At 36.4% G+C, this 15,903-nt stretch overlaps 1 protein-coding gene across 1 annotated transcript in view; it reads right to left on the minus strand.

The window, feature by feature from the left end:
• Positions 1-1,042: 1,042 nt before the first annotated feature.
• Smp_180590 (putative normocyte-binding protein 1) overlaps positions 1,043-15,903 on the minus strand; it is a gene marked incomplete at both ends in the record, with an annotated part of 23,508 nt that continues 8,647 nt past the window's right edge. Inside the window, 5 exons of the mRNA XM_018795394.1 lie at positions 1,043-1,448; positions 3,735-3,754; positions 5,731-5,824; positions 8,501-8,755; positions 13,406-13,617. Coding sequence (XP_018649711.1) covers positions 1,043-1,448; positions 3,735-3,754; positions 5,731-5,824; positions 8,501-8,755; positions 13,406-13,617 — 987 coding nt within the window. The remainder of the gene's footprint in view (positions 1,449-3,734; positions 3,755-5,730; positions 5,825-8,500; positions 8,756-13,405; positions 13,618-15,903) is intronic.

Here is a 15,903-nt window from a genome sequence, read left to right on the forward strand (position 1 = left end):
TTTTTACCGTAACTAGATGATCAGTGGCTTTTTTATAATTTGATCGTTTTCATTCTTTTGTAAGGTCTTTATTAGACGACGAGTTGAAGCTGCTGTGTAGTTTGCAATAAACAATTTTCAAAACTTATTGGATCCACTGATGTTTTATCATTAGAGCTGACCAACCGCTCCAGTGAAATTAGAGCTGTGCTGTTAACTAGTTCAGTCAGTCACAACATAGGACTAGGCACATATATGCATCGGTCCAAGTTACCATACCTCGTTAGCACAACAAGATGAACACGGGATTCATAGAAGTAGTTAATTTAATGATGGTAATATATAAAAGGAAGATTGTATATAAGGATATCGTATAGGAAGGCAGACAGATATGAAGCAATTTTAATCTTAAGGTTTAAGGGAAGATAAAGAGTGTATACACCTGCGCCAAGTGTTAACTAGTTCAGCTGATGTGCAACCGTTATTTCCTTTGAGAGTCGAGAGGATCCTGAGGAAGACAAGTGGTAAAGTATGAGTCCATTAAGTTGCATCAGCCTGAGATATAAGTCAATTTTTTTAATTTGTGATAAATTCTTATGACCATATCATTCGGTGTCAAGTAGTGGGCTGTTGTCTTTATTTGATATCCTCCTAGTAAGCGATTCACAAGTTACAACAATTTGAATTTTAATAGTTGAATTCATGAATCAATTGAAGTCAGACCACCATAGAAAACCTGAAATCACTAGACGGTCGTTTTGTTCTAGTATGGAATACCTCATCAGTGCGCACTCACGATTCCAACCCAGGGTCTATCAGTTTCGCACTCGAGCGCTATAACCCTGAAACCCTTCAGACGCTTCTAATTGGCTCATCCATAAATTATAGTCTCGCCTAAATTTCATTTTATTATCATTCACTTATTCGAATACTGTTTTTATCGTACATCATTCTGTGTGCCATCATTATGTAGTTACATAAGTTAATAAGTAGTTTATAAGTAGTATAAAAATAATTAAGTATATTCACTACTATATATATATAAACTTTATCAATTACGTAATCATTGTTCATCTAAAACTTCCATTTTTATTTGTAATATATCTGTCAATCTTTTCAATTCATCTTGTTTCATACTTAATTGATGTTCTAAGCATTCAGTAGTATGACATAGATCTATCCATTGTTGTTCTATAATTGCGGTTTCTTTATCATGTTCCATTGACATAGTTTCAGTTTTAGGAACAAGTTGGGAATATTCATTTTGTTTTAATAAGGCTAAATATGCTAAATTTGTATCTAATAAGTGCCTTGGTAATTCAATAGTAGATTCGGTATCATTGATAGTTTCAACTGGTTGACCATTAAGTATATCAGCTAATAAACTTTCTCTTATAGTCCCATCGGTTGATTGTAAATATCGTATTATACTTTGATTGTATACACCTATCAATTTTTCAGATCCTGATCTATAATAAACAAAAACAGTTGCTTAGATACTATGAAATTTTCAACTTTCAATACAACATTAATAATCAATATTATTGAGCTAGATCACCATGGAAAACCTGAAAGTACTGGATGGCCGTTTCGTCCTATTGTGGAACTCCTCAACAGTGCACATCCACGATCCCGCCTCAAGAGATTCGATCAGTCTCGTACACGAGCGCTTAACCTCTAGACCACTGAGCAAGCCGGCATCTAACGGTGTTACTGTCTAACTTCAACCTATCCACGAAATTCAGCGACACATCCACCATTGTCTTTAGTGAGTTGATATCTCACAACAGACCTGGTTGAACTTCACTGGTCATTGCTTCTCACTAGAACTTTGTTACTCATATAACTATACACTAATATTTTTTTTATTATAGTTTTTCATCAATTCGAAACATTATTTTCAGGGTTATCCGCTTTAAATAACTGGAAAGATGTCAATAAGAAATATAAGAAGCTAAACTTCATGAACGTTTAGCATAAATATACGTTTTTTTATTTAAGGTGGTGGTTGGAGATAGTCAACAGGAAACTCTGAACCTAGGTTTCGTGCTACTTGGCACTCGTCAGCAAGGTGTACCTGTAATATTGACGGAACTGATGCTAGATCAAGGGTTTTCTGTTGACTACCTCCAACCACCATTTTATCTCAACATAGTGCACGCAATGTCGAGTCACCTAGACGGGTGGCCACATTGCAACTTGGTCGATTGGATTCGATCTGTACCAAGAAGGACCTGACATACATGACATTGATCACCACCCAGTAATCAATCAATTGTAAATACATCTCAGTCCTACAAGAGGTCAATACAAATTGGTAGTGTAATGACAAGTGTACTAGTTATGATATGAATAATAAAGGCCTAAATCAATGTTACATAATGGGAAATAGGTCAATGATTAGAAAAAATATAGACACTGAGATAACATTCATAAAAATTATAAGATTACGTAATAAGAAGTGTTCAGATTATTGGACCGTGAAATGTATATCTGAGAAAAATAGGAGAAAAACGTGGCAGGGGGAGAAGAGAAACAAACGAAGAAGAGGTATTACTTACTTACTTACTTACGCCTGTTACACCTCGTGGAGGAGCATAGGCCGCCCACCAGCATTCTCCACCCAACTCTGTCCTGGGCGATCTTTTCCAGTTGTTATTCATCTTTTTCATATCTGCTTATTCCTTCAATTCCCAGGGCAGAGTTTAAATGGTCTGAATTATTTTTTCTGGTTAGCGTTCTTTTAGCGAGTTAGTTTTTCTACAGGATGGGATCGCTAACCCCATGCCCAATCCTCCTCCTTTACCCGGGCTTGGGACCGGCAGTAACTCTAAAAGAGCTGCAGGCGGAGTTAAGAAGAGGTATGGGAAACAATAATAACTAAAATCATTCATTAAGGCTGAGGGAGAGATAAAAGTGTTACAAACTTCTTATGAACACGAAGACTTAAATTGTTAGCTTGAATTCCTACAGCTTCTGCTATGTGTAAGAGATGAGATCGAACACCATAAGGAAAATTAGTAGGAATACAATAAATGATCTACTACATGACCACTATCGATGAGGAATGATAGAACTGAGTTGCGTATTGTCTTGACAGCACCTTTCCCTAACCACGAAAGGTGGTGTTCACTAACTCTGGCTCAGTTATCTGGGAATGCGTTCAATATAGCTTTCTCCAGAGGAGCAGCTGAATTCGTAGATACACATGGAAGTGTCATAACCAGGTAACTTATTCTTTAGTTGAGGAACCAACATAGATCAGATAGAGTACGATAGACAGAGGTTAGCTGCATTAAACGTTCTCTCAACTGCTCTAGACAGTCTATCATATAGCAAATCACCAGCTACATCTTCACTGAATTGCAGCTTCAGGAAGAGAGGTCTCTTACCAGCTGTTGATATCGCTATTGTCTTGTTTGTTATACGCAAGTGTTTCTTCAGTAAACCTTGTGTATATTAAAGTAAAGCCTGATGAGGATCTAATCGAAAACAATATTGTCCAATTATATATGTTGTTCTAAATCACAATATCAAAAGAAAAAAGGAAGACCAAAGAACACATTACGCCGAGAAATGGAGAAAGACATGGGAAGAACGAATAAAAATTGGATAGAACTAGAAAGGAAGGCTCAGGACAGAGTGGGTTAGAGAATGCTGGTCGGCGGCGTATGCTCCATTGGGAGTAACAGGAGTAAGTAAAGTTAAAGTAAAATCACAAATGGATAAAACAAAAAACTGAATCAACCACTTACTGAACATTTAAATAGTCCTTCTGAAATGGAATATTATAAGTAGTAAATTACATTGTATTATACAATAGAACATACCACATTTCTAAATGTTTGTATAGCATCAAGATCTTCTATTCGATTCAAACATTCATTCCATCTTTCTGCATAGAACTAGATCAGAACAGAAAATATTTTGTTTAAAAATTAATGAATATTGGAAGGGGGTTTTGTGATTATTATAGTAATTTCAATAGTTGAAATCATAAGTCAATTGAAGATAGATCACCTGGGTTCGAATCTCGAGAGGCGGGATCGTGAATGCGCACTATTGAGGAGTTCCGCAATAGGATGAAACGGCCATCCAGTGCTTTAAGGTTTTCCATGGTGGTCTATCTTCAATCGACTCATGATTTCAACTATAAAAATTGACTGTTTAGATCGGTTAGCGTAATTGAAGAAATGATTAAAACGAGACTAGATTTAACTTTTTTGAACAATCCTTAATAATCCCTATCAAAATTTAACTAAAACAAATAAGTGGTAAAATGTTTGATAGATCTAGCTTAATGACATATACAGTGAATAATAAATCACATCTTTTAAGTAAAAATAAATTTCTCAGCAGTTAGTATCCACGATTCCGGCTTGTGAGATTCGAACCCAGGACCCAGGCTATTCAATGCTTCCAGGTTTTTCATAGTGGTCTAGCTTCAATTGACTCATGAATTCAACTATAAAAGTAATAAAATCTCCACAAAATACCCCCTTCGGATAATAAAAACAAATTTCTCAAAATAGCTGTTCAAAACCCCTGATGATGAATGGTGAAAAATTTAACTCGTATCTCATTCCTTTCAGGGTGCCATGTAGAGCGGAATTACTTATTTGAGACTGGAGGTTCACCATTGATATTGTGGATGGTTCGCACTACTTCGGCAAGTTTTGTTGACTGTTCATGTCCAAAATTGGTTTGCTGGTTGACCGATTTAATTCATACTGATGGTTGCTTATCAGTGTTCTCAAGGGCTTTGGTCATTGGAGCATCGTAAGGCATATCGCCATTGCCAATATTAATGAGTTTGGCTGTCGTGTAAGCGGAATGGGTCAACTTTGGTCTGTTCGTGCTATGCATAATTGATTTACGCGATCACTGATCGGAATATTTATACACGTGATGTAAATGTGTATATGAACGGTGCGAATGGTCCACCAGGGTGTTTGGTACCTTTGTGGTTGCACCACAGGATTGAGCTATACTATTCAGATTGTAGCTTTAATGCCTAAATGGTGTCTGGTTCTCCTGTAGGGCGGGATTGAGCTGTACTGTTTGGGTTAAGCCTGGGCAGTGTCTGGCTCTCCTGTGGGGCGGGAGTGAGCTGTATTGTTTGGGTTGTCGTGTGAAAGTCTGGATGGTGTATGTAAGTATTATAATATAAAATGAATTATTGAAAATGAGAAGTTATTATAGTGATTTTTTTAAGAGAAAAAAGTCATTACTGAATAGTTCTGCTTTTTCTTTTTACTGCAAAGTGTAATGTAGCCAATTCGCCTAACTGGAAATACGATACCACCAATCATCTATGTATAGTAATACTAAATACAGACAACAATATAGTTGAATTCATGAGTCAATTGAAGATAGACCACAATGGAAAACCTGAAAGCACTGGACGGCCGTTTCGTCCCATTGTAAGTTATAATCGTGTTTGTCTTCTATTTATTCATGTATCTTTTTACACTAATCTGAAATCGGGTACTAGATCGGGATTAGAATAAAGAGAGTAGTGTTCCAGTTGTCTTGTCTTCTCTCTCTCCCTTGCTTGTCAGCCAATCGTCTCTCTACCGCCACATCGAACTCACGCATACTAGCCTCAAGGTTAAGTCAGTCAGCCTATCGTGTCAAGGTCTTAATCTACATTAGACAAGTTATACTCGGCACTAAAGTGGGTAGACAGATCAAGGATGTAACAGAAAGTTAAAACAAGCATGGTTACACATAGAAGCTGAATTGACTCACTTTGAATGAATTCAATCGGGATAATATAGTTTTATGATTATAACAAATAGAAATATTTTTTTCATCTAAATGTTTCATCATTCGTATGCCTAATCTGAAAATGATAGAAATAGTTGAGAAATGATATAAATTCAATGAAACTCTATTGAAGATAAATAATCATTAAATCTATCTTGGTATTGATTCCCATCATGAATTAACTTTAGATATAAATTCATTTTATTGTTGTTTGTTTGAATCTTCCCATCGATGTGTTAGGACTGCAACTGGTCAGTCTCTAACAAACACCATTAAAACAACATTCAAACAAACAACACTAAAATGAATTTAAATTTCACCCCATCGCACAAGCAAGTGGCTATCAGGACTCAGTGGCCGAGTGGATAAAGCGATGGCGTTTGAAGCGAAAGGTACTGGGTTTGAGTCCCAGAGTGAACATCAACTCTGAGATGCAGGTACATCCAGCTGACGAGTCCCAAATGGGACGAAACGCTCGTCCTGGATTCCACTGCTAGCCACTATCCATCTCAGCTTAACTTTAGATATAGTTATATATATAATATACCCTTTGTAGGTTAGGGTAATATTACATTGGTTTTCAGGAGAACCAGACTTTCACGTGACAACCCAAACGGTACAGCTCAATCCCGCCTCACAGGAGAACCAGACAATATATGGTCTTCAACGCTACAATCCGAACAGTACAGCTCAGTCCTGTGGCGCAACCACACAGGGACCAACCACCCCGGCGGACCATTCGCATCATTCATATACACATTCACGTCCCATGTATAAATATTCCGATCAGTGATCGCGTAAATCAATTATGCGCAGCATGAACAGGTCAAAGTGGACACATTCCGTTTACATGACAGTCAAACTCATTAATGTTAGCAATGGTGGTATGCCTTAAAATGTTCCAATGACAATGGTCCTTGAGAACACTGATAAGCAACCATCAGTATGAATGAAATCGGTTAACCTGCCAATCAACTTTTCACATGGACAGCCAGCAAAACTTGCCAAAGCAGTGCCGAACCATCCACAATATCAATGGCGAACCTCCAGTCTCATGTGAGACCTTCAGCTCTACATGGCCATATAGCTTATACTGCATACAACATACATATAGGGTAATAAGCGAAACAGCCCAGCCTGAAGCGTTAAGGCATAAAGAACGCTTAGAACCCATAGTCTGGTGTCGGAATACTAATACAAGACCACCAAGATCATTCTTATCTCATTTACGAAACTTTCAATTTTTCCGACTTTCCAGACCCTGAGTTAGGGATAGTATCCCTAAATTTAAATATAGGACCAATTTAAATCGGTGAGGACTGAACATTTGTTTTCTTTTTCTAAATCAGTTGTTGCAGTTCTTTTCATCTTCTACAGAATTGTGAACATTTAGATCATTTGATTATTTCCAGTTATCAAATCATAACTATACGATCCAGGTTTTCCAACTTCATTCGCTTGTATAGAACAGTAAAAATATAACTCTATATTATCGATAAGCAGATATAATTTAGTTTCGAAATGAAAGTCCCAAAAATCAAGTAGCAACTCGTTACTACCCCCCCCCTCGCCGCAATAGGTTGGATAAAGTGATTATTTATTAAACCTTTTGTTCATTGTCAATGACCATGACTGATTTTATTAGGATTCCTCGTTCAATTGAAATCACTGTGCTGAAAAGTTCTACGTTAAGTTAACAGTAGTTATTAAAATAGTTTAATGTTATACTGAACTAAGTCTCACTTCTATGATATAGATACTCCTAGAGTGATTTGTAGTTACTTGAAGATCCCCATAGAACAGAAGTAAATTAATTTCTATACTTACGATCCATTGTTGCTATACAATGTTATTTAAAAATTTATTCACATATACAAATCAAGTTTAAACAATTACAAAGGCTATCTCGAAGCAATATGCACAGTATTAACATATGCTAATAAGAGACTGACTAGTTGCAGTCCTAATCATCAATGGGAAGATTTAAATAAACGATACCAAATGAATCTCAACTTCATCCCATTGCACAAGTAAGTGGCGTTTGAAACGAACGGTACTGAGTTCGAGTCACAGAGTGAACATCAACTCTGAGATGCAGGTGTAAATCCAACTGACGAGTCCCAAATAGGACGAAACGCTCCTTGTCCTGGATTCCACTACTAGCCTCTATCCATCTTTGTTTATAATGCTTCTGACATCAAGCTATGTCGAGGCATTACACACAGTATGCACATATGTCAATAATTATTTATTTATTTAAACACATAAATATTGGTACAAACGGGCACCAGATATATATGCGCCACACAAATCTCATTTGATTTGTGTGAGGACTGTGATGCTGCCCGGGTGCCTGAACTGAAACAGGTGGTTTTCCTAGGATGCCACATCTGGAGCCTTTGACCTAAAAATCTGATCCACAAGGCAGTGGAGCATTGTAAGGAGATGCAGTCCCATGGTAGCCATTGACCAACGATTGATTCACACGTCATTTGTTTCCTCAGGATACTGGAGTCCATGTGCAGCATTGGTTTAGAATCAGGGTTTTCCAACTCCCCTAGGTGAACTTTCCGTGTTCACCAACCCGGTTAAAGCTCCGGACATTCGCTTTTCATCCTCTCAATTTCGTAAACAATACGCCCGCCACGAGAAGGCAGTGAGGAGTAGGACTTCCCTGACACTTTTAAACATCAATGAGACGACTCAAACAAACAATATTCAATGAATGACAAAGATGAATTCAACAATTTACTTATATAATGATTCTGTTAATTCATAAAAACTCTTCTGTATAGTTGAATGAGTTGCCATGGGAACATTTTGTTGATCATTTCTCATTTGTCTATTCAATTGTTGTATGATAGTAATTTGTTCATATGTAATTTGTTTATTTCTCATTTCATATATAGTTTCTATTCTATTCTTCATTAATTCCAACCATTTTTTTATATTTTGTTGATAATTTAGAACATTTTTATTTTCATTATGATGATGAATTGGATTCCATCTGAAAGATTTCAGAACAGAAAACCAAATTAGGAAATATATAATGACCATTCATCGTTGTATAGAAGGTCTTGTGAATTAAGGCAATCAGTACAGGATGATCAATGGGAAGATCCCAGAAAGACAATATCAAGTGATTAGAAGTAAAGATGGATAGTGATTAGCAGTGAAATCCAGTTGGACGCGCATTTCATCCTATTTCGGACTCTTCAGGTGGATGTACAGCTGCATCTCACAGTTGATGTTCATTCTGGAACTCGAACCCAGTACCATTCAATCAAACAATACTAAATGAATATCAAGTGAATTTACAATTCACCTGATTGCACATCTAAGTGGCTATCAGGACTCAATAGTTAAGTGAATAATATGATAGCGTTTGAAACGAACGGTATTGAGTTCGAGTTCCAGAGTGAACATCAACTCTGAGATGCAGGTGTACATCCAACTGACGAGTCCCAAGTAGGATGAAACGCGCCTTATCCTGGATTCCACTGCTATCCACAATTCATCTTTGCTTATAGTGATTGTGAATTAAAGCAACATCGAGGCATTACACATAGTATGTACATATGCCATTAAGAGAGAGATTGATCTATTACAGTCCTAATCATCAATGGGGAGATTCAAGTAAACAATACCAAGTGAACTGTTAGGTAATCATGATATAAAACTCGTTTTTTAAATATTTTCTTGTGTACCATTACTTACGCGTGTTACCCCTCGTGGAGGAGCATAGACCGCACTGCAGTATTCTGTACCATAATGGTTCATTATTACAAATATGAAAGAGATTTTGAATGTTCATAATTACTTCTAGTGCGAAATTATAGAGAAACTCTATGTAACCATCTTATTCACTGAATCAAAATTAAAATTCTAAATTTTGTTTCTACTACTTAATAATGCCAAATATGTTTCCACTGGAGCTTAGAAACCATGTACATTATTCTAACTATTAAAAGCCAAATACACAAATTATTGGTCAGAAGGGGTTTTGTGGAGAGTTCAGTATTTTCTTAGTTGAAATCATGAGTCAATTGAAGCTAGATCACCATAGAAAACCTGGAAGCACTGGACGGCCATTTCGTCCTATTATGGGACTCCTCAGCAGTGCGAATCTCGCGAGTGTGGGATTGTGGATGCGCACTACTGAAGAGTCCTATAATGGGACGAAACAGCTGTCTAGTGCTTCCAGGTTTTCCATGGTGGTCTAGTTTCAATTGACTCATGATTTCAACTATGAAAACACAAATTATTGATGTGAAATTATTATTTTATGACTAGATTACATAATAATAACAACCAGTATTCATTCCTTTTTTTCTTTTACCTCAGTAGTTATGTTAATGATCGACAAACTGTAATAACTTGTGGTTTTGTGCCCTTATCAATATATATGACGTAATGATACCGCCAATTAAAGAACAGAGATTTATCGATCGGACCAATGACATGTAAACTTGTACGAGTAGTCTGGAGTACTCTATCGGTTCTGCTTAGCCCTGCCTGTTGAGTCTAGAACACTAATCTTAGCCTCTGCAGTATGAATCATGTATTTCAAACATATTGGGTTTATATGGAAACCAGACAGACCACATCACACCACAAAATAGAAAACGACATTTGTACAAGATTGAGCCAAATGTGGCTGTGGATAGGGGAGACAGGAATCGTGATAGACATGGCCTAACTCAAGAATACTTAATCGTGCAATAATAGTTCATAGATCAAAATAAAGCTTATAATAAGGGGGACATGAATATGCATAGTTTAGCTACTTAAGAGTTATACAATAGGGGATATACGTATCATATTGGTCCATAAATAGTTGTCAAAAGTTACCATTTTATAAGTCTCTTTGGGATATGACACAAACTGACTATGCTCTTACTAGTTGAAACGTATTTTGCTACGATAACCATTTTAAACCCGTCATATTTTACACTTAATTGTGTCACGGCGATCCTGAAAATTTCTCGCAATAGACATGACAAGCTCAGGAAAACATTAAGAAGCATTTTTATCCAATCAGCGTTCATTAGAAGTTTTGTCAGAAACTTCATGAAAGTGAAAAGTCACATGTTGAGTTTCTGATTGGTTGATTATTACACTGCTACTATGTTTAATAGTATTCTAGAATTTTTAGGAAAACCTAAGGACTTCTAAAATACTATAAAAACCCTATATTTTTTGTACATAAATGAACCTTTGGGAGTAAAGTGCTTCTCGTATATTTTGCACCTTTTCTCTCGTGTTCAAGTTGCTGTGTAGTTCTAGCTTGGGGGTTACGAGATTAGTTTAGGATCCGAATATAGCGTTCAATTAGCAAGACTTATCAGATTGCTTTACAACTGACTGTTATTGTTGTCTTATCTCTTTTGAATAAACACATTATATACAATTAGATATTCATAAAAAATATCTTCGAGTAACCTTAGGTATGTTATTGTATTGAATGTAACTGTTATTCTAATGAATCTAATAGTTAATTTATGTTTGAATAGTTAAGATCATGAATCAATCGAAGGTAGACCACCATGGAAAACCTTGGAAGCATTGGATGGTCATTTCGTCTTATTGTAGGACTAGATTGATAAGAATTAGATTCCTTGATTTTCAGTTAAATTATTTTATAACGAAGGTTTATTTAAAAGTAAGAAAATCTTTATTAACTTTCATAAATAATGAACGTTTGGTATATGGAACTGGCCAGGACAGGGTTGAATAGAGAATACTAGTGTGCGGCCTATGCTCCTCATAGAGGGGTAACAGGCGTAACTAAGTATATGGTAGATAAATACATTTAAATAACAGATTCTCAGGTGAGATTATAATTCATGGACGACCTCCGAGCGATGCTAAAGTGACCTTGAGAACGTCCACCTACTAACTAGGACCGAATCAGGGCTATAAACCAGGGTGAGGGTGGTTATGGTTAGGGGTTAGATTTATGGCTTTCATCATGAAGTGACATCAGCTGTAATGTCAAAATGATATTTGGACGAATGTATTTATAAATTTCGCGCCAAAATCCAAGACTCATTATCTTATATCTGATTGGTTCGTTCATAAATTATAGCCTCGCCGCTCCTCATTTCACTTTAAGCCTGGTACCTGATACTGAGAAGCTGAGCAATTTATTAACTCAATAATTGTTCCTACGATTCACACGATTAATAAATATTTAAATATATTTACAGTTGATTGATTACTGGGTGGTGATCAATGTCATGTATGTCAGGTCCTTGTTAGTACAGATTGAATCCTATCGACCAAGTTACAATGTGGTCACCAATCTAGGCGACTCAAACCTTCAACCACCACCACCATCTTACTGAAATAGATTTTTTGAAAGAAACTTTTAAAGAATTTATCACCTATATGTAAGCTATCGTAACAGATAGTGGTTTTCAATGGTTTTTATAAGAAATTTCATTCATTCAAACTAGTGAATGGAGGATTTTAGAATTGCTTGATAACTCAACCGTTAACCGTTAATCGTTGGCAAACTCGCGGAAGCTTCAAGAAGCCCAAAAAGAGCCGAAGACATTCCATCCAATCACCACTAGAGGGACATTCTTGAATATCGACGTGTAGCTTTCCTATTGAATGAATAAGAAGGATCCCCTATGTGCCTATTGGCTGTCCGAAATAATGATTTACTTTCAGTCAGAAACTATAAATACATGAGATTTTTGTATTATATTTGACATTGTATCGGGAATAACATTCCTACTTACTAGTCTTCTGTCTTCTCTCTTGCAGCGTTGCGAGTCCGATCATTCATTTAGTTTAGTAGTACATTACATAGCAGGACTCTAAAGCTCTAGATATAACAAAGCGTAAGCTAGGTTACATATAAAATGAACAACTCACTAAGAATCCTAAAACACAGTAAAACATTCACAGATTCCATAATATCAGAAGGGGTTTTGTGGATATTATAGTAATTGTAATAGTTGAGATCATGAATCAATTGAAGCTAGACCACCATGGAAAATTATTAAAATTACTATAATATCCACAAAACCTCTTCTTATGTTAATTAACATATGCTCGCTAGTGACTGGCTTCAAGAGGTACTTCTTGGAGTTCTAATGAGAAGTAGTGACCAGTGGAATTCAACCGGGTCTGTTGTAGGATAGTAACTCAATGAACACAATGGTGGACGCTTGCTCAATTTCGTGGATTGGTTGAAGTTAGACAGTGACACTGTTATATGCTGACTCACTGGTCTAGTGGTTAAGTGCTTGCGCGCGAGACTGATAGATCCTGGGTTCAAATCTCGTGAGTGCGAGATCGTGGATGCGCACTGCTGAGGAGTTCCACAATAGGACGAGTGGGCCGTCCAGTGCTTTTACATTTTCCATGGTGGTCTAGCTTCAATTGATTCCATAATCTCAGTATAAACCTAAGTTTAATAAACATACAAAAAAGAAAAATTCATTGTTCCTAAACTTACTTTTCAAATGCAACTGTAGGTTGACTAAATCTACTACTACTACTGCTACTATTACTACTATCTATTTCATTTATTGAATCCGGTATACTCATTTGTTTCAATGATAATTCATTGTTATCTGTTTGACATTTACAATCGAGAATATTTTTAATAGTTTCAGTCCAATTCTGATATTGTTGCCAAAACTTTTTATTATATACTTCTAATTCATTAGTAATTCTATTTGGATGATCCAATCTTATTGTTGAATGATTCTTTGAATTTTCATCATTTATAGTATTTGATTGAATAAATTGAATGAAATCTTCTATATTTCTAATAAGTTTAGTTAAAAGTTTTATGATCCCATTTTCACCTTGTAATTGAATTCGACGATTAGAGATCATATTTTTAAGATCCTATAGGAAGAAAAGTATGGAAATGAGGTAATACGGTAGTAAATAAGATAGACGAGTAGGGACAATCGAATGTATTCGACAGGAAGATTACAGATTATCTCACTGAAATCTGACAATCATACAGTAGACATTTACGTAGTATTGTTTGTTTGGATCTTCCCATCGATGTTTTTAGGACTGCAACTAGTCAGTCTCTAATTGGCATATGTGCATACTGTGCGTATTGCCTCGATATAGCCTAAATTCACAAGTATGGTTTGAAGCGAAAGGTACTGGGTTCGAGTCCCAAAGTGAACATCAACTCTGAGATGCAGGTACATCCATCCGACGAGTCCCAAATAGGACGAAACGCGCCTTGTCCTGGATTCCACTGCTAGCCACTATCCATCTTTGCTTACCATCCAGTAAACAGTTCATTTGCAAACTATCAATCAATTGTCTCAATCTTGACCATTCCTCGGGAAAATATCAGTTCTTCGTCTCCGATTAATATTGTCCATGCATTTTCATACCCATTGCGTTTCATTTCCGGTTCTTTCCTTATTGATCTTCTACTGAAATACATTCTATGCCCGATCATCAATATATACTACTTATGTGGATATAAGTAACTCACACCACAATACTGAAACTAAATGTATCAGTATTTCACGATCGAATTTCCTTTTAAACAGTCGTATATATGCATATTGAGTAACTTAAATCCATCAATCAAAGCTTCTTTCTAGTACAATAACAGAGAACAGAGGATGTATATAGACTGACTATATCATATTATGGATCATTTCAAAAAGGGGATAATAAATAGCCACTTATAGATTGCATCTGAATAGAGAGCTATAGAAGATAACAACAGAAAAATTGAGTCGGATCAACAACCACATAGATTGAAATTACATTTGATAATGGGAGAAATTGACAACACAAGAGTTTCAATTTTTCATGACATAACTCTTCGGAAACCGCTATTATTGGAAACTAAATCAGATTACTCGATATGGAAACTGATCACAACGTCGCACCTACGTACCAATCGGAGACCACTACTACCATCTGCGATCGTGTTTGAATGATGAAACATCTAGGCGGGCAACAGCCATGAATCCGCGGTAGTCAGTCCACCAGCCCATAACTGAAGATTATGGACTAGTGTTTTCCTGTGCCAGAGGACACTCAACAAAAAGTACTCAATTCCTAACCGCTTTCAACAGCCAAACGACGATCTGGCCGAATATTTTTATTCATTACAGCAGATAGCTGTGTAAGTTGAAGATGCCACAGATATTTGGATTTTTCAACGCTTTAACCAATGACACCTACTAATGAATCCTACGCATCTAGTGAAATCACTAGTCAGAAGCGAGGAGGATCGAAGATATATTTGATAAGTTATCAATATATTGAGAAGTGACAGATCTAAACCAAGTAGTGGTTGCAGGAGAAGTTGAGCACGGCGTTTCCACTCGTGATCTGGTGCGGATGCATGACCGAGCATTTTCAGCTAAATGAGTCCATTAAAACTAATGTGGTCAGCATCAAATGTCGAAGAATTACAGAGCTAGGGGATTTATTTATTGTTACAGAGTGTTCTTATTACTAAACTCATTATAACATGTTGATAACTAAACATTTTTAGTACCTCACAATGATGGATTCAAGATTTGGCATTTACCTTAAGACATCCTATATCACATATTATAATAAAGTGTAGTTTTATGAATAAGGAATGGTATAGTTGCACTCTTGCTGTGAATTAAACTGAGCAAAACAAACATTAAGCTACCGTTGATAAATGATTCCAGTTCCAAGGAAGTGGAGGATAGATTCTGACTAATGGTAGTGCTTGTTTCTCATTTTGATACATTTCTTTACTATGTATGTGTAAATTATGGACATAAAAATGGATACACATATACAGTAAGCTTTACATTGTGACGTTAAAAAATAATGACCACTAGAAAACGATTCTAGAAGTTATGACACAGAATATTTACATAGTTGAGATTATTAATCAATTGAAGCTAGACTACTATGGAAAAAAGGGTTTTGTGGAGATTTCAGTATTTTCATAGTTGAAAGCGTGAGTCAATTGAAGACATACCACCATGGAAAACCTGGAAGCACTGTTTGACGGCCGTTTCGTCCTAATGTGGAACTCCTCAGCAGTGTGCATCCATGACCTCGTCTCGCGAGGTTGGATTGATTGGAGTTGGACATAAACAACATCGGATGCCGGCTTTCTAAGAGGTCTATCGGTTAAGTCCTGGGTCCGAATCTCGCGAGGCG

Source organism: Schistosoma mansoni, chromosome 2, assembly GCF_000237925.1.
Source record: "Schistosoma mansoni strain Puerto Rico chromosome 2, complete genome".
NCBI classification, from domain to species: Eukaryota; Metazoa; Platyhelminthes; class Trematoda; order Strigeidida; family Schistosomatidae; genus Schistosoma; species Schistosoma mansoni.